This window comes from Macaca thibetana, chromosome 16 (genome assembly GCF_024542745.1).
Source record: "Macaca thibetana thibetana isolate TM-01 chromosome 16, ASM2454274v1, whole genome shotgun sequence".
Classification (NCBI taxonomy): domain Eukaryota; kingdom Metazoa; phylum Chordata; class Mammalia; order Primates; family Cercopithecidae; genus Macaca; species Macaca thibetana.
In genome coordinates this window covers 4,124,523-4,144,246 of record NC_065593.1, presented here as the reverse complement: position 1 = coordinate 4,144,246, position 19,724 = coordinate 4,124,523, and the positions used below count along the sequence as shown (strand labels likewise).

Below are 19,724 nucleotides of genomic sequence, written 5' to 3'. Positions count from 1 at the left end.
AAATTTATCTACTTAGAAGTTAATTGGAAAGACATTAGTTCGTGATGTAGTGTGGGTCGTTCCAGCGAAGACCGGAGGGAGATGGGAATCGGAGCCTGACCCGCCTGCGCGCGCTGTCCCCTGGGGTGCGGCCGCCTGGGAGCCTTCCACCGCGGCAGAGGCTGTGGTTGCCACAAGGTCTCCAGAGTGTGCTTACCAGGAATACAGTAGAAAAATGGGTGGTTGTGTTTTTGAAATCACAGAGGTCACTTTTTTTTTCCTTTTAAATTTCCTTGTTTTGGCCGGGCGCGGTGGCTCACGCCTGTAATCCCAACACTTTGGGAGGCCGAGGTGTGCGGGTCACGAGGTCAACACGAGGTCAAGAAATCGAGACCGTCCTGGCCAACAGGTGAAACTCCGTCTCTGCTAAGAATACAAAAAAAATTACCTGGGCGTGGTGGCGCACGCTTGTAGTCACAGCTGCTCGGGTGGCTGAGTTAGGAGAATTGCTTGAACCCGGGAGGCAGAGGTTGCAGTGAGCCGAGATCGCGTCTCCGCACTCCAGCCCGGTACAGAGCGAGCCTCCGTCAAAAAAAAAAAAAAAAAAAAAAAAAAAATTCCATGTTCTGTTGAAAAAGGGACACGAGAAAATAACGAAATTGCAGCTTGTGTTTTCTGCCGTCTTATAGTAGCCGGGTAAAGATTAAGGAATATGAGGTGGCGTTACGAGGTTAGGCATTGCCTTTATGTGTTTAATTATTCTTACCAAGTGAATTCCTCCCGCTGTTGGACAGTGCAAACTTAATTTGTGAGGAGGTAGTAAGTTACTACAGGGTGATTTTATTTTATTTTATTTTACTTTATTGTATTGTATTGTATTTTACTTTATTTTATTTTTATTTTATTTTCAGTTTGTTAGTGGAGGTCACCACCTTGCTCAGATTATCCTTATTTCCATGGTGATAGGCTACTGGAGTAAGGTTATTCAACCACTGCATTTTCAGTAAAAGGCAATGTGCATTCACCACAGCTGGGCTCAATTTAGGCCATTAACATCTTTCCCAACACCACTGGCTTCAGCCACCTACCTCTTTTGGAGGTACTTTCACAAACCTATAAATCTTAAAAACAAAATTAACAACTGCCAAATCTTTGCCTCAGTGAATTGTACTAAAGGTTAGTTAAATTGGGCTCTCATGGGGTATAAACTTTCAAGGACATGCAACAAAAGGGACATCTTAGAAGTAGGAAAATGTACCCATTCTCATGGGAAAGAATCGAAACTCAGCAGTAATGTTCAGAAAGCACAGATATCAATAATGTTCAACCATTCACAACCAAATGAAATGCAATGCTAATCTCAAAGCTTCTATCCCATAGTGGAAATTGTATGAAATGATTCCAGAAGCTCTGGATATGTTACTGCCTGGCACACATACAATCCAGAACGTGTTTTTTCCACCACTGAAGTAGGCTCAGTCGGAATTAAGATTTCTTGATGCTTTTCTGTCTTCTTACTACTGCTAAACCAAGAGGCTTCATTACAGCTAAGTATCCAAACTGATCAATCACTTGTAAGCCATCAGTTGCCAGTACCATAGAGCCAAGTGGTGGGAAAAAGTCACATCTCATTCAGAAATTTCTTTTAGAGTTTTTTATATGTACCCTTAGCCACAGGAGCTCTCATGTAGCTGTAGGATAGACCTGGGCTTTATCTTTCAGTCAAACCACATGTCAATGACTCTTAGTTTCCAGTTTCAGGAAGAAAGGGTGTATTTCATTTATAAGCATTTCAATTTAATATTTTTAATCACATCTCATCATTTTAAAGTGACTATAATAGATTCCCTGTTACAAAAACTGTGATCTAAGCTTTTGTTTCTTCCAGCGACTGAGAAAACATTCCGTTTTTAGATGTTTTGAACAGTTTAGGAGTCTGGTCAGCTGCTGAAAGGAAGCAAGCAATGAGTAACATCTCAGAAGGTGAGATTCATGCACAATTTTTTTTTTTTTTTTTTTTTTTTTTTGCGACAAGAGTCTCGCTCTGTCTCCTATGCTGGAGTACAGTGGCGCCATCTCCACTCACTGCAAGCTCCACCTCCCGGGTTCAAGCCATTCTCCTGCCTCCGCCTCCCGAGTAGCTGGGACTACAGGCACCCGCCACTGCGCCCGGCTAATTTCTTTTTGTATTTTTAGTAGAGACGGGGTTTCACTATGTTAGCCAGGATGGTCTGGATCTCCTGACCTCGTGATTCGCCCGCCTCGGGCTCCCAAAGTGCTGGGATTACAGGCGTGAGCCACCGCGCCCGGCCACAATTTCTTTTATATATATATATATATATTTTTGAGATGGAGTCTTGCTCTGTTGCCAGGCTGGAGTGCAGTGGCATGATCTCAAGTCACTGCAACCTCTGCCTCCTGGGTTCAAGCAGTTCTCCTTCCTCAGCCTCCCAAGTAGCTGGGACTACAGGCACATGCCACCAGGCTCAGCTAATTTTTGTATTTTTAGTAGAGATGGGGGTTTCACCATGTTGGTCAGACTGGTCTCGAACTCCTGACCTCGTAATCTGCCCTCCCAAAGTGCTAGGATAACAGGCGTGAGCCACTGCACCCAGCCCATGCACAATTTCTAAATTCAGGTTTTAGGTAATTAGACAATCAACTCTGCACATAAGGCGTCTGGTCAGTTGTGAGGTATGAATTATTAGTGGTCCAATAAAGGCGATTAGTATTAATTTAATATTTCTTACCATAGCAATTTCTGTAAGCTTTTAAAAATTAACCTCTCTCCACCAATTAGAATTCATCTGCTATGCCTTTTGTGTTTTAATCTACTGCTAGGTGCCTATTAAATACCAAGTGTAGAAAGTTTAACAGTCAACTATAGAGCCAGTCTATGGATTCAGACTTATTAAATGTTTTTGCAATTAAAGTTCTCTGATTTCAGCCTTTGATGTCAGGAAAGGATACAGATAGGATTTTGTCTTTGTTCACTATCGTTAAGTAATTCAATTTACTTAAAAAGCCATCACATTTTCTTATTCACAGATACCTGATTTACCTAGTCATTTTCTCTGGCCCCTTTGCAGCTGCTCAGACTTTGGTGCAAATAACATCACCTTCCACAAAGTGGGTACTAATTCAGGTTGGAACCCAGAAACTTAGGACTTACAAACTCAAAACTTCATTTTTGTTTTGTGATTTTTGTTTTTTTTGAGACGGAGTCTTGCTCTGTTGCCCAGGCTGGAGTGCAGTGGTGCGATCTCGGCTCACTGCAACCTCTGCCTCCCGGATTCAAGCGATTCTTCTGCCTCAGCCTCCCGAGTAGCTGGGACTACAGGCACATGCCACCACGCCCGGCTAATTTTTCATATTTTTAGTAGAGATGGGGTTTTACCATGTTAGCCAGGATGGTCTTGATCTCCTGACCTCATGATCTGCCCACCTTGGCCTCCCAAACAAAGTGCTGGGATTACAGGCGTGAGCCACTGTGCCTGGCCGATCTGATGGTTTTTAAAATGGAAGTTTCCCTGCACAAGCTCTCTGTTTGCCTGCTGCCATTCATGTAAGACGTGACTTGCCTCCCACCATGACTATGAGGCCTCCCCAACCACCTGGAACTGTAAGTCCATTAAGCCTCTTTTGTAAATTGTCCAGTCTCAGGTGTGTCTTTATCAGCAGCACAAGACTAGACTAATACAGATGACATGGAGAAGATCTGGCACCACACCTTCTGCAGTGAGCTGCATGTGGCCTCACTTGGTGAGCACCCAGTGCTACTGACCAAGGCCCCCCTGAACCCCCAGGCCAACAGAGAGAAGATGACTCAGATCATGTTTGAGACCTTTAACACCCGGGCCATGTATGTGGCCATCCAGGCCATGCTGTCCCTCTGCACCTCTGGGCATACCACTGACGTCCTGGACTCTGGAGATGGGGTCACCCACATGGTGCCCATCTACAAGGGCTATGCCCTCCCCCATGGCATCCTGTGTCTGGACCTGGCTGGCCAGGACCTGACTACCTCACGAAGATCCTCACCGAGCTCGGCTACAGCTTCATCACCACGGGCGAGCAAGAGATCGTGCGTGACAAGAAGCTGTGTTGCCCTTTGAGGAGGAGATGGCCACCACCACATCCTCCTCCTCCCTGGAGAAGAGCTGTGAGGTGCCCTATGGCCAGGTCATCGCCATTGGCAACGAGCAGTTCCAGTGTCTGGAGGCACTGTTCCAGCCTTCCTTCCTGGGCATGGAATCTTGCAGCATCCACAAGACCACCTTGAACTCATCATGAAATGTGACGTGGACATCTGCAAAGACCAGTATGCCAACACGTGCTGTCTGGCAGCACCACCATATACCAGGGCATCCCGACAGGATGCAGAAGATCACTGTCCTGGCACCCAGCACCATGAAGATCAAGATCATTGTGCCCCGCCCCAAGCGCAAGTACTCGGTTGGATCGGCAGTTCCATCCTGGCCTCACTGTCTACCTTCCAGCAGATGTGGATCAGCAAGCAGGAGTAAGACGAGTCGGGCCCCTCCATTGTCTACCACAAATGCTTCTAAACGGACTGTGAGCCGATGCGTAGCTTTTGCTGCATAGGTTAATTCTGAAGTATAAATTTGCCCCTGAGGCCGGGCGCAGTGGCTCAGGCCTGTAATCCCTGCACTTTGGGAGGCTGAGGTGGGCGGATCACAAGGTCAGGAGATCAAGACCATCCTGGCTAGCATGGTGAAACCCCCTCTCTACTAAAAATACAAAAAAATTAGCCGGGCGTGGTGGTGGGCGCCTGTAGTCCCAGCTACTTGGGAGGCTAAGGCAGAAGGATGGTGTGAACCCAAGAGGTGGAGCTTGCAGTGAGCCAAGATCGTGCCACTGCCCTCCAGCCTGGGCAACAGAACGAAACTCCATCTCAAAACAAAAACAAAAACGTGTCCCTGGCAAATGCACACACCTCATACTAGCCTCACGAAACTGGAATAAGCCTTCGAAAAGAAATTTGTCCTTAAGGTTTGTATCCAGTATCAGCACTGGATTGTAAAACTTATTGCTGATTTTGACCTTGTATTCAAGTTAACTGTTCTCCTTGGTATTTGTTTAATACCCTATACATATCTTTGATTTCAACCCTTAGTACATGTGGCTTGGTGACTTCGTGGCCAAGGTAAGAACTGGCTTGTGGAAGACAGGTCGGTGGCTTGGTGAGTCTGTGTGGCCAGCAGTCTCCGATCTGTGCAGTGTATTAATGTGTCAGAGCTGAGTATTCTGGGATTTCTGTAGAACCTGGAAAGGGCTCCTGAACCAATTGTTTCTATCTTGCCGGTCTATCTGGGTTAGAAAAGTCCAAGCCGTAGGACCCAGTTTCCTTTCTTAGCTGATGTTTTCCTGCCAGAACACCATGAGCTGCTACTTGTCTTGAGTTGGAAGCAGTCTGCATTTCCACCTGTAAATGTATTCATCCTTTTAATTTATGTAAGGTTTTCTTGTACGCAATTCTCGATTCTTTGAGATGACAACACATTTTGTTTTTTTACCGTTATGTGAGAACATCAGGCCCCGGCAACATGTCATTGTGTAAGGAAAAATGAAAGTACTGCTATAAAAGAAACAAAAAAATTGGCTGGGCACGGTGGCTCACGCCTGTAATCCCAGCACTTTGGGAGGCCGAGGTGGGTGGATTGCTTGAAGTCAGGAGTTTCAGCCTAGCCTGGCCAACGTGGTGAAACCCTGTCTCTAGTAAAATGCAAAAGTTAGCTAGGTGTGGTGGCAGGTGCCTGTAATCCCAGCTACTAGGGAGGCTGAGGTGGGAGAATTGCTTGAACCCAGGAGGTGGAGGTTGCAGTGAGCTGAGATCACACCACTTCACTCCACTCTGGGCAACAGAGCAAGACTCCCATCTCAAAAAAAAAAAAAAAAAAAAAAAATCAGGAGTCTCACTGAGGTAGTAGCTACAGTGAGCAGATACCATCCCTTAGGGGTTGGGGAACAAAGGGAAAAGATTGGGATGAATAGAATTTAGAATTCTGAAGGAGGGCACAGTGGGAAGATGGGGGAGGCCTGCCTCCGGCCTTTGTATCTCTAAGGGGCTGTGCTGAGGCTGATTCTAGGAGCATGGGGGAAACTGCACACTGGAAGCAGACTTGCCTGGACAATACTGCTCAACAGAGGCAGATGCAGGGAGCCTGTCGCTTTCTCCTCCAAGCTGTAATCCCCTTCCTGCTGGTTTGCAGAGGGTCTAGCCCAAGAATCACAACGCAGAACACAGAACAGGGGATTCAAAGCTGAGACGATGGTGACCAGCACTCCCCTCAAACACTGACTCAGGGTTTGCAGGTACTGGGACGAGGTTCTAAATAATATGTCCCTTTTCAGTTCAAAGTTTCCAAAAAAAAAAAAAAATGCAGTATTTTAATGAATCCACCTTGGGAAAAAAATTATAATAGCGTCCACATCATTAGCAGCTCACAAGAGAGTTACTTTTCACTTACATAGTCACGATTGATGAGTACTAGCAGTTCACAGACACATTTTAAGTGATTTTGATTTCAGATTCAGATGAGAAGCTAATTTCGTTTTTTTAAAAAACAGGGTCTGTAATTCATTACACAGATAAAAGATCATTTGCCATTAAATATTTTGTTTCCTAAGTGCAGGTATATGTAAACAAGTGAAAGTGATGCAACCCACAAATAGTCCTAATTCAAGTGCTAGAGAATTTGATAGTTTAGTTGATGGGTCAGAAAACTACAGGCTTCAGGTCAGACCTAGCATGCTGCCTACTTTGGTTTCTTTTTTTTTTTTTTTGAGAGGGAGTTTTGCTCATTGCCCTTGCTAGAGTGCAATGGCGTGATCTTGGCTCACTGCAACCTCCATCTCCCGGGTTCAAGCAATTCTCCTGCCTCAGCCTCCTGAGTAGCTGGGATTACAGGTGCCTGCCACCATGCCCAGCTAATTTTTGTATTTTTAGTAGGTCAGGCTGGTCTCGAACTCTTGACCTCAGATGATCCGCCCACCTTGGCCTCCCAAAGTGCTGGGATTACAAGCGTGAGCCACCGTACTCGGCCACTGCCTACTTTTTATAGTTTTACTAGTAACATAGCCACAGTCGCTCATGTACAGCTTTACACTTCCCTGCAGCAACACAGGAGTTACAACAGGCCATATGACCTCCAAAGCCTAAGTGTGGACTCTTCTAAGGTAACGTTTTATGTGACTCATGAGGTTTCTTTTTTTTTTTTTAAATACAGAGTCTTGTTCTTGTCACCCAGGCTGGAGTGCAATGACACAATCTTGGCTCACTGCAACCTCCGCTTCCCGGGTTCAAGCGATTCTCCTGTCTCAGCCTCCAGAGTAGCTGAAATTACAGGCACCCACCACCATGCCTGGCTAATTTTTTTGTAGTTTTAGTAGAGACGGGGTTTCACCACGTTGCCCAGGCTGGTCTCAAACTACTAACCTCAGGTGATCACCTGCCTCGGCCTCCCAAAGTGCCGGGATTACAGGCATTCCACCACACCCAGCTGAGGTTTCTTTTTTAAATAATGAAAATATGCTTTACCAGACAACTTGAAACATTTAAGAATTGAAGTTTGTAGTAATTTTTTTTTTTTTTTTTTGAGACGGAGTCTTGCTGAGTCGCCCAGGCTGGAGGGCAGTCGCACTGCAAGCTCCGCCTCCTGGGTTTGCGTCATTCTCCTGCCTCAGCCTCCAGAGTAGAGTAGCTGGACTACAGGCGCCCGCCACCACACCCGGCTAATTTTTTGTATTTTTTAGTAGAGACAGGGTTTCACCGTGTTAGCCAGGATGGTCTTGATCTCCTGACCTCGTGTTCCACCTGCCTCGGCCTCCCAAAGTGCTGGGATTACAGGTGTGAGCCACCGCGCCCAGCTGAGAGAAATGTTTTTTAAGGACCAAATTTGATGTGTTTTAACCTGACCACACTTTATTCTGCTCCACACGATTCCAGGGCTAAATCAGTAAATCCTAGTCCAAATTCCTGTTATAGGAGAGGCCCTGGATATAATCAAAATGAAACGATCAGTTTACCTGAAATGCTTTGAGAAGAAAAAGTAGGAAAGCCTGCCATTTGTCTCTTAAAAACTCTAAGTCAACAGGGGGAAAAAAGCCATTTTCAAGACTACAAAATTGTAGTGCACACTAAAGGTTGGAAACCACCTTTGACACCACCTGGGCAACACGGCAAAACCCCATCTCTACAAAAAAAAAAAATTAGCTGGCTGTGGTGGTGCTTGCCTGTAGTCCAGCTACTTTGGAAGCTGAAGTGGCAGAATCACCTGAGCCTGGGAAGTTGAGGTAAGCCGTGATGGCACCATTGCACTGCAGCCTCAGTGACAGAGACCCTGTCTCCAAAAAAAAAAAAAAAAAAAAAAAAAAAAAAAAAAAAAAAAAGTGAAGCACCAATGGCATCTCATAATCCACAACTCATATTCTTACTAATATGCATGTTAATTTTAATTTTAAAAATTAACTTATGCCTCAGGGACGCTATCCTTTGTTTTCTTTTTTTTTTTTCGTAAATAGAGACAGGGTCTCACTATGTTCACCAAGGTGGTCTGAATTCCTGGCCTCAAGCAATCCTGCCTCGGCTTCCCAAAGTGCTAGGATATTACAGGTGGGAGCCACTATGTCTGTCTGTCTGGACTTTTTTTTTTTTTTTTTTTTTTTTTTTTTTTTGAGACAGAGTCTCGCTCTGTCGCCCGGGCTGGAGTGCAGTGGCCGGATCTCAGCTCACTGCAAGCTCTGCCTCCCGGGTTCACGCCATTCTCCTGCCTCAGCCTCCCGAGTAGCTGGGACTACAGGCGCCCACCACCGCACCCGGCTAATTTTTTGTATTTTTTTAGTAGAGACGGGGTTTCACCGTGTTAACCAGGATGGTCTCGATTTCCTGACCTCGTGATCCGCCCGTCTCGGCCTCCCAAAGTGCTGGGATTACAGGCTTGAGCCACCGCGCCCGGCCTGTCTGGACTTTTTTTCTTTTTATTTTCTGAAGACAGTGATGACAACTTTTATATTTTTTTAAGATACAAATTTGTCAATGAATAAAACAACTTTCAGATTCAAATCTTCCAAAAATTCCTAAAATCCAACTATTTCTGTTCACAATGAATGTACTTATTAAAAACTTTTCAGAGGACAAAAAAGTGATGCAGAAGAAACATTAATGTTCAAGCAACTTAAAACAAAAAGGTAGATTTAATGCAATAACAATAATCTGAGGATAAATAAATCCACGACAGACTTTAAAGTTTGCAAATCTGTTTCCTTTCTTTGCAGAGAAAATGGTTTTCTGAAAGCACATAGGACTGAAGATGTCAAAACAAAACTTAATTTCTTAGTCTCCAGGTGACACAGGCTTGGTCCTCTCTGCTGCCCTCCGAACACTTGCCACTGGCCAAGATGGTAGTTTCTCTTGTTTAGCTCAGGATGGATGTTAGTTTCAAGAATAACTGGATGGTTTGTTTCCTGAATCATCTTCTTGTGAGCCCATACTCTGTAAAGGGAAAGTGAAGTTATGTATTTATGTTTGCTTTTATCGAGGGTTCCCCAGCAGCCCAATAAGCACACCAGTTACCCTGTCCCTCCCAGAACAAAGCCACCCTGTGAACAAGGGCAGGCAATTCCAGGAACCACCCTAAGCACCCCTAAGTGTACTTCCAGGCCATTGTTTGAAAATGCTCTCAACTAGTATTTCTCCATGACCGTACTGGTAAGGGTTTCAAGAAATATTTAGTAACCTGAAACTTAATTCCTGTGCCTGATGTGACAACGCCCCTCCTTCTCCACCCAGCCTACTTCTTATAACAAGGGGAACCCTCATCACCTTTTGTACAAACTGAGGGTTCACTGTGATCTCCTGGTCCATGGCTTTCAGCCGCTCATCCAGCTCTATGCACTTCAGCATCTGCATGACAGGCACATTAGAAGGTGGTCAGCAGCAGGTTTAGGTCAGCTGCATCCTTTCTAACTTCGACTGTTCACAAGGGCGCTGTAGGTTCACAATCTCTTGACATGAAACCCCTGGGGCCACATGGGTTTTGGAGCCAGCGTATTTTGGACTCAGAAAGCTAATACATGTACCATATAATACCCAACATCCCACCCAGCAGGATCTAGGCAAACCTCATAATCAAACACATAGTATCTTTTGCAGGGAAACTGGAGTATATTTACACTGAGATCACTGAAGACTAGACACCATTTCAGGTGACATTTTGCGATCAAATTGTTTTAAAAAAAGTTTTCTGAGATTTAATATTCAGTTCACTTCACTGCTCAGAGGTAAAAAACAGAGACCACCCACAAAACGCCCCCTTCAGCCCCCAGAATCAGGACAGCATGCCCTCAGGAGACAGGCTGCAGCCCAGTGTTGCCTGAAGGGGACTGTCAGGGAGGGCTTTGCTCTTCTCCTCCAGCCACCCCGGGTCTGCTTCTCACATAGCTCCAGAGATGTTTCCTGATCTCCCAACCTGGAACTCCAGACATTTCAGCAAAAACACAAGGCTCTATGTTGTAAGTGGCAGCTGTGAATAGATAAAGTTATACTAGGGCCTTTAAGTGTTTTCAGAGTTAAGGGAGGTTTTGATGAGCTAGCTGGGATATCTAACCCACCATTTATTTATAGCCATACAATCTGGGAGAGTTTTGATTTTTGAGACAGTCTCCCTCTGTTGCCCAGGCTGGAGTGCAGTGGCTCGATCTCAGCTTACTGCAACATCTGCCTCCCAGGTTCCAAGAGATTTTCCTGCCTCAGCCTCCAGAGTAGCTGGGATTACAGGCACAAACCACAACACCCAGCTCATTTTTTATTTTTTATTCTTTTTTAGTAGAGACAGGGTTTTGCCATGTTGGCCAGGCTGGTCTTGAACTCCTGACCTAGGTGATCCACCCACCTGAGCCTCCCAAAGTGTTGGTATTATAGGCGTGAGCCACCACACCCAGCCTGGAAGAGTTTTAAGCAGCCCGTTCTGGGTTTATTTTGTTGTTGCTTTTCTTGAGACAGAGTCTTGCTCTGTCACCCAAGCTGGAGTGCGGTGGCACAATCTTGGCTCACTGTAACCCCCATCTCCAGGGTTCAAGCGATTGTCCTTAAGCAGCCCATTTTGAAATTAACTTTCTAGTAACTAAGATGTTCATAGACTGGGAACTACCTGTACTTAAAACTAAAATTATCCTGGAACATAGAAGCAGTATTTCAAATACATCTCGACCATCAATTAAAAAAATAAAAACCTGGCATTCATGTTTACCTCCTGATCAATATTATGAAGCATGGCTGGGTTATTATATTTTTCAGGGTTATCATGGAAACTGACCATACCATCCTTCTGGTTAATACTTGCAAAAATCTCACCATCTTCTATCTACAAAAAACAAAACAAAACAAAACAAGAAAGCAGTTTAGATCTGAATGCTATATGAATAGTCATCCAGTATAATCAGAGAGAAGCATAGAAGGCAACATGGATATAAACAAACTTGTATATTTTTAAGTGCCATGTTTATCCAAGTATTTATTAAATACCTACTATTTGCTAGGCAGCATTATCGATGCTAAGAGGTGTAAAACTGATACACACACACAAAATCCCTGCCCCTGCATTTTTGTTATTGAGGTGAGGTTCACACAACATAATTAACCATTTAATTTAATTTATTTATTTGAGATGGAGGCTCGCTCTGTCCCCCAGGCTGGAGTGCAGTGGTGCGTTCTCAGCTCACTGCAACCTCTGCCTCCCAGGTTCAAGCAATTCTCCTGCCTCAGCCTCCCAAGTAACTGGAATTATAGGTGCCTGTCACCATGCCAGGCTAATTTTTTTGTCTTCTGGTTTTTTTTGAGATGGAGTTTCGCTCTTGTTGCCCAGGCTGGAGTGCAATGGCGTAATCTTCACTCACTGCAACCTCCGCCTCCTGGGTTCAAGCGATTCTCCTACCTCAGCCTCCCGAGTAGCTGGGGTTACAGGCATGCGCCACCACGCCTGGCTAATTTTGTATTTTTAGTAGAGATGGGGTTTCTCCATGTTGATCAGGCTGGTCTTGAACTCCCGACCTCAGGTGATCCACCCACCTCGGCCTCCCAAAGTGCTGGGATTACAGGCATGAGCCACCGCGCCTGGCCATTTCTTTGTATTTTTAATAGACATGGGATTCACCATGTTGGCCAGGCTGGTTTTGAACTCTTAACCTCAAGTGATCCACCCACCTTGGCCTCTATTTTTAATAGACACGGGATTTCACCATGTTGGCCAGGCTGGTTTTGAACTCTTAACCTCAAGTGATCCACCCGCCCTGGCCTCCCAAAATGCTGGGATTACAGGCATGGGCCACCACGCCTGGCCTACCATTTTAAAGTGAGCAATTAATTGGCACTGAATGCATTCTACAATGTTGTGCAACCACCATCTCTAGTTCTGGAGCATTTTCATCACCCCAGAAAGAGGTCCTAGGCCCATCAGCAGTCCCTCCCCATTCCCTCCTCTTCCTCCCAGTCCCTGGAAACCACCAATCTGTTCTTGTCTCTTATGGATTTGCCTTTTCTGGATATATGAATGGAATCATACACTATGTAATCTTTTGTGGTCTGGCTTCCCTTAGCATGATGTGTTTGAGGTGCCCTTGCATTTTTCAACATCAACTGCATTGAGATATAATTTACATTGCCTTTTGTTTTTGAGATGGGGTCTCGCTGTGTCGCCCAGGCTGGAGTACAGTGGCTCGATCTCTGCTCACTGCAACCTCCACCTGCTGGGTTCAGGGGATTCTCCTGCCTCAGCCTCCTAAGTAGCTGGGACTACAGGTGCATGCCACCATGCCCAGCTAATTTTTTGTACTTTTAGTAGAGATGAAGTTTTGCCATGTTGGCCAGGCTGGGCCACTGTACTTTAAAAAGTAAAGCCTGACAGGTTTTCATTTTATCCCAGTGGAAACTATCCTCTGATTCTTCAAGATAACTTCACTACCACTGGGGATTCCAAGATAGATTCAAGGTCTATATATCATTTATTTGCATCAGTTACTGGGGATTTATTTGACTGATCCTCAAAGCCAAATCTTGCCCATGAAGTCAAAAAGTGAGATACCAATAAAAGTGCCAAACAGGTATTTAATTTCTAACAAGATGTTCCACACGGTGATAATCACTTGTCCATTTGTTAGCAGTGAAACTGCTGGCCTACTCCTCTCTAGCTTTGGAAGGGATAGATGCCAGTTAGTAAAACAGCAACCAGCCCAATACATATTATATAAAATGCATAGTTCTCTATATGATCACAGAGAGCTGCTGCTTTAAGCAGATGAAATGTACCTAAGCAAAATTTGGAGTTACCTTCACCACAGCAGCACTATTCATAATAAAGAAATCAGAATTGGAAACAACCCCAATGTCCAACTATTTATTTATTTATTTTTTGAGAACGAGTCTCGCTGTGTCGCCCAGGCTGGAGTGCAGTGGCACGATCTTGGCTCAATGCAAGCTCCGCCTCCCAGGTTCACACCATTCTCCTGCCTCAGCCTCCCAGTAGCTGGGACTATAGGCACCTGCCACCATGCCCAGCTAATTGTACTTTTAGTAGAGATGAGGTTTCACTGTGTTAGCCAGGATGGTCTTGATCTGACCTCGTGATCTGCCCGCCTCAGCGTCCCAAAGTGCTGGAATTATAGGTGTGAACCATCTCACCCGGCCTATTTTTTTTTTTTGAGACAGAGTTTTGCTCTTGTCACCCAGGCTGGAGTGCAATGGCATGATCTCCAGTCACTGCAACCTCCGCCTCCTGGGTTCGAGCAATTCTCCAGCCTCAGCCTCCCAAGTAGCTGGGGTTACAGGCACCCACCACCATGCCCAGCTAATTTTTTTTTGTATTTTCAGTAGAGACAGGGTTTCACCATGTTGGCCAGGCTGATCTTGAACTCCTGACCTCAGGTGATCCGCCTGCCTCAGCCTCCCAAAGTGCTGGGATTACAGGCACCACGCCCACCCTGTCCAACTAATTAAAATGGAAAGGCGTATCAAACACTGGAACATTGCAGCCTTGAAAATGAATGAACTACGGCTACATACAGCATCACACATGACTCTCACAATGCTGAGCCAAAAAAACCAGATCCCCAGAAAGTATGTGCTGTATGTTTCCTTCTACATTAAGCTCAGAAACAAACACAACTAAAATAGGATGTTAGAAGTCAGGATGGGAACGACCTTTCTAGAGAGGCACAGAGCTGGAAGCAGGCATGAGGGATCATTTTCCAGGTGCTGGTCATATTCTGTTCCTTCTAGGTGTTGGAATCTTTGTGAAAATGTGTTTAGTCGTACAGTTAAGTGTACTTTTCCAATGTTTACTTTAAAAAAAGAAAAAAAAAACCTGCCCTCACAGACCTTTCATTCCAGGAGAAGGGTTTCTAAAGCCTGGCAGTTCTGACATTTGGGAGCATATAATGCTTTGGTGTGTGGGCTGTCCTGGGTACTGTAGGATGTTTAGCAGCATCCCTGGCCTGTATCCATTCGATGCCAGTAGCACCCCCATCTATGAAAACCAAAACTGCTTCCAGATGTTGCCTAATGTCTCCTGGCAGACAAAATCACCCTCAGAGGAAAACCACTGCTCCAGAGCCTGTCAGCGTGTCTGGGCTGGTTAAGCAGGGTTCAAAACTCACAACCACTTTGACCCCTCAATGCATTGCTAGCTTGCATGTCCTGTCTGGTGTCATAACCACTCATGTGTTTCTTCTCACTCACACTGAAGAGGGAATTTCTTGGGGAAAGAGTCTATAGCTTACTTATTCTGTGCAAGCCCTGTGGGATTACTAAGATGCTCTTAGCAGACACAAGTCATAGAGGTATGATTTTGTTTGGTGTGTACATGTTTTGAGTGGTAGGTTGAAGCAAAAAACCTTTAGAACACTTGTAAATTGAACTATCAAAATGAAATACTCAGCTGGGTGCAGTGGCTGGATCCAGCTGTAATCCCAGCACTTTGGGGGGCCAAGGTGGGAAGGTCACTTGAGGCCAGAAGTCTCAAGTTGTGCCTGGCCAACATAATAAGACCCTGTCTCTATAAACAGTTTAAAAATCAGCTGGGTGTGGTGGCACACATCTGTAGCCCCAGCTACTTGGGAGGCTGAAGTGAGAAGATCATTTAAGCCTAGGCAGTCAAGGCTGCAGTGAGCCATGATTACGCCACTGCACTCCAGCCTGGGCAACACAGCAAGACCTTGTCTCAATAAATCAATCAATCAAAATACGGTATTCTGTTATCACAAGGGAAACTAGTTTTATTACTCCTAATTCTGAAATCATACAGGGGGTCATATGAAGCTTTGCCTGTCCTGAGCTGAGGACACAGGTTTTCAGTGAACTAAAACCAGATCAGAACTATATACTTATGTAACTGAATAGGTAGGTAGATTACAATACATCACTGTGGCGGGTTATCATACAGTCATTTAAATGATGCTTATCCAAATCAGGAGTGGATGCCTGGTTGGGGTGGGGCTAAGAGTGGGGAAATGCAACTGGGAGGTGATAAAGAGGGAATGTCAGGGCGCTGGTGCTATTTCATTTCCTAAGCTGGGTGGTAAGTCCATGGGTGTGTGCTCTGGCCTCCTTTATGTCAGTGCTGTTCAGTGTAATAATCATCATGGACCAAAACCCTTAGTGAGGGAAGAGGCTGAGTCAGAATGTTAGTCAATGATGTCACTAAGCACACTGTAGTTCAGCAAACACTGTTCAGCAAGATTTCTTGCTGCAGCAGTTGGCTGATGTACGTACTGGCAAAAGCTTGTGATCTCATCACAGATAAGCAGAGAAAGTAGCCCTACGTCATACCTCTTTGTATACCCAAAATATTTCATGAGTGTTATAAGGTTTACAAAAATTCTGATAATCAAAATATGTAAATATAGGCACCTGTAATACCAGCTACTCGGGAGGCTGAGACGGGGGAATTGCTTGAACCCTGGAGGCAGGGGTTGCAGTGAGCTGAGATCACACCACTGCACTCCAGCCTGGGCAACAGAGTGAGAGTCTGTCTCAAAATAAAATAAAATAGAAAATAATAAGGAGTACAGGGCTGAGTGCAGTGACTCATGTAATCCAACAATTTGGGAGGCCCAGGAGGGCAGACTGAGCCTAGGAGTTCAGGCCCAGCCTGGGCAACATGGAGAAACCCCATTTCTTAAAAAAAAAAAAAAAATACAAAAATTAGTCAGGCATGGTGGCACATGCCTGTAGTCCCAGCTACTTGGGAGGCTGAGATGGGCGGATTACTTAAACCCAGGGAATTGAGGCTGCAGTGAGCCAAGATTGTGCCACTGCACTCAAGCCTGGGAAACAAAATGAAGCCATCTCAAAAAAAAAAAAAAAAAGGAGCACAAATAGGACACAAGCCTGGTATGTATATCATATGAGCACACCAAAACTAGAAACCATATAGACTATAAGGAAATAGACCAAATTGTCAATAGTGGTTGACTTTGGAGGTTGCCCAGCTTTTCTCCTTTTAAAATAGTTTCCACAATGAACATCTGTTACAGGAACAAAAATCCAGTAATTAATTTTTAAAGAAATGAAAATCCAGGCCAGGAACAGTGGCTCATGCCTGTAATCCCAGCACTTTGGGAGGCCGAGGCAGGCAGATCATGAGGTCAGGAGTTTGAGACCAGCCTGACCAACATGGTGAAACCCCGTCTCTACTAAAAATACAAAAAATTAGCTGGGCGTGGTGGTGCATGCCTGTAGTCCCAGCTCTCGGGAGGCTGAGGCAAGAGAATCACTTGAATTCGGGACGTGGAGGTTGCAGTGAGCCGAAACTGTGCAACTACACTCCAGCCTGGCGACAGAGCGAGACTCCATCTCAAAAAAAAAAAGAAAGGAAAAAGAAAATACACTTACCATGTGCAGAACATATTTTTCTGCCTCCTGAGGTCCAGATAACTGCACGCGACTTGCCATATCTTGTAATGACAGAGTTAAAAAGGTCTGAAAGTCAGAAGCAGAATTAGTCACAGGTAGGAACAACGAAGGAAAGACATTTTATTAAAATGTGTACAGAGCGGCCAGGTGCGGTGGCTCATGCCTGTAATCCCAGCATTTTGGGAGGCCAAGGCAGGTAGATCACGAGGTCAGAAGATCGAGACAATGCTGGCTAACACAGTGAAACCCCGTCTCTACTAAAAATACAAAAAAGAGGGGCCAGGCGTGGTGGCTCACGTCTGTAATCCAAGCACTTTGGGAGGCCAAGCTGGGCAGATCATGACCATCGTGGCTAACAAGGTGAAACCCCGTCTCTACTAAAGATACAAAAAATTAGCCGGTATGGTGGCACATGCCTCTAGTCCCAGCTACTCGGGAGGCTGAGGCAAGAGAATCAGAGAATTGCTTGAACCCAGGAGACGGAGGTTGCAGTGAGCCGAGACTGCACCACTGCTCTCCAGCCTGGACGACAGAGCAAGACTCTATCTCAAAAAAAAAAAAAAAAAAAGTGTACAGAGCTCTTCCCACTGATGTACAGAATAAATTTGTGGAGATGACTTAAAACCGATGGGCCGGGCATGGTAGCTCACGCCTGTAATCCCAGCACTTTAGGAGGCCAAGGCGGGTGGATCACTTGACATCAAGAGTTCAAGACCAGCCTGGCCAACATAGACTCCACCTCTACTAAAAATGCAAAAATTAGCTGGGCGTGGTGGCAGGCACCTGTAATCCTAGCTACTCATGAGGCTGAGGCAGGAGAATCGCTTAAACTTGGGAGGTGGAGGTTGCAGTGAGCTGAGATCACACCACTGCATTCCAGCCTGGGCGACAGAGTGAGACTCCATCTCAAAAAAAAAAAAAAAAAAGAATAAAAACTGATAAATCCAGTGGTTTGTCATCAATTTCCTAGAGAAGTAATGAAAAAGGATTAATTTTATATATATATGTAAACTGGAAAGGAATCCTAGGTATGTACATCATTATGAAGATTTTCATCTTTTGAATTTTGTATTAAACGTATCATCTATTAAATGTAATTGAAAAAACACTCATCATTCAAAATTCAAAGTAAACATTTTTAAACAAATGGGGGAATTAAATAAGAGGCTACACACTTGTGGTACGTGAGGGAAAACAGTGTTTACCACTGCTCTCTCAGGATCTCATGAAAAGGACCCCTTTCAGAAACACATTAAAAGAGCTCTATTCTTAATGGCAGCTGGCAATATTTACAACAATGGCATTTTCAGAGATGGGCATATTAAAACCCTCATCTTGAAAATTCCTTTTTTTTTTTTTTTTAAAGAGATGGAGTCTTGCTCTGTTGCCCAGGCTAGAGTGCAGAGGTGCAATCGTAGTTCACAGCAGCTCACGGGAACCTCCCGTTTCAGCCTCCTGAGTAGCTGAGACTACAGGTGTGCACCACTGTGCCCAGCTTATTTTATTTTTTTATTTTTTGTAGAGACGGGATCTTACTTAGTTGCTCAGACTGGTTTCGAGCTCCTGGTTTCAAGCTATCCTCCTGCCTCAGCTCCCCAAAGTGCTGGAAGTACAGGGGTAAGCCACTGTGCCTGGCCATAAATTCTTGATGAGCCAATAATTTAAAAACCTACATATACTTTAGTTCAGAGAACAGTACCCAAGAAACTGTAATTATTGCTAACTTTAATAAGTATACAAGTAGTTTAACGCAAATGAAGACTCAAAAGTCAACATTTTAGCCTGGCCAACACAGTGGGATCCCATCTATACAAAAAATCTAAAAGTAGGCCAGACGCAGTGGCTCATCATGCCTGTAATCTTAGCACTTTGGGAGGCCGAAGTGGGCAGATCACTTAAAGTCAGGAGTTCCAGACCATGCTGGCCAACATGGTGAAACCCCGTCTCTACTAAAAATATAAAAATTAGCCAGGTGTGGTGGTGTGCACCTGTAGTCCCAGCTACTTGGGAGGTTGAGGCAGGAGAATCGCTCGAACCCAGGAGGTGGAGGCTGTGGTGAGCCAAGAACGCACCACTGCACTCCAGCCTGGGCAATACAGCGAGACTCGGTCTCAGAAAAAAAAAAAAAAAAAGCAGGTTCAAGAATAGAACATAGAGTATGACCCCAGTTACATATAATTGGGAGACTCTATGCATACACATAGAAAAGAAACAGAGAAGAGGAACCTAGAAAAACATCTACTAAAATGTTAACACAAAGTAATATTTCAATGTCAGAAGTGGCAGATTTAACCCACCCCTAGTTGCCTTCCATCCCAGCCATGCCATCACCTACTGATACAGTCTACCTGTTGAGGCTTCTTTGGATTTTCTAGTAAGAAAACTTGGCTAGAAAAATCCTTTGATGTTTCCCCCTTCTTTTCATTCTAGCACTGGGACATCATGCCAAAAATGGAGCAGCCACTATCACAGATATAACCTTCTGACTAGCTATGTACTTTAAAGACACGGTTCCTGCCCACCATACCTTATGGTAGCCCTTCCCAGGTCCCTTCAGCAGGCAGTGCTTGTGAGCTCAGTGTACCACAATACACCACTTCGTGTCAACACACAAAGGACCCAGGACCTTGATGACTTTGTAAGTCACTGCCCCAGCCCTGGAAAGACCATTTCAAGTTGAGACTCTTCCTGTTTGATCAAAAAAAAAAAATTTTTTTTTTTTTTTTGAGATGGAGTCTCACTCTATCGCCTGGACTGGAGTGCAGTGGTGCAATCTTGGCTCACTGCAACCCCTATCTCCTAAATTCAAATGATACTC

The 19,724-nt window shown here is 44.8% G+C and overlaps 1 protein-coding gene and 1 pseudogene across 4 annotated transcripts in view; one reads left to right on the top strand and one right to left on the bottom strand.

Moving 5' to 3' along the window:
• The first annotated feature begins 2,388 nt into the window (after positions 1-2,388).
• On the top strand, positions 2,389-7,580 carry LOC126938828 (uncharacterized; annotated as a pseudogene).
• A 1,596-nt stretch (positions 7,581-9,176) lies between these two features.
• COPS3 (COP9 signalosome subunit 3) overlaps positions 9,177-19,724 on the bottom strand; it is a 37,563-nt gene continuing 27,015 nt past the window's right edge. For all 4 annotated transcript variants that reach the window (XM_050763438.1, XM_050763439.1, XM_050763440.1 and 1 more), the window contains 4 exons: positions 16,886-16,972; positions 11,250-11,363; positions 9,824-9,904; positions 9,177-9,493 (listed from right to left, as the gene is read on the bottom strand). In XM_050763438.1, coding sequence (XP_050619395.1) covers positions 9,440-9,493; positions 9,824-9,904; positions 11,250-11,363; positions 16,886-16,972 — 336 coding nt within the window. In that variant the 3' untranslated portion in view covers positions 9,177-9,439. The remainder of the gene's footprint in view (positions 9,494-9,823; positions 9,905-11,249; positions 11,364-16,885; positions 16,973-19,724) is intronic.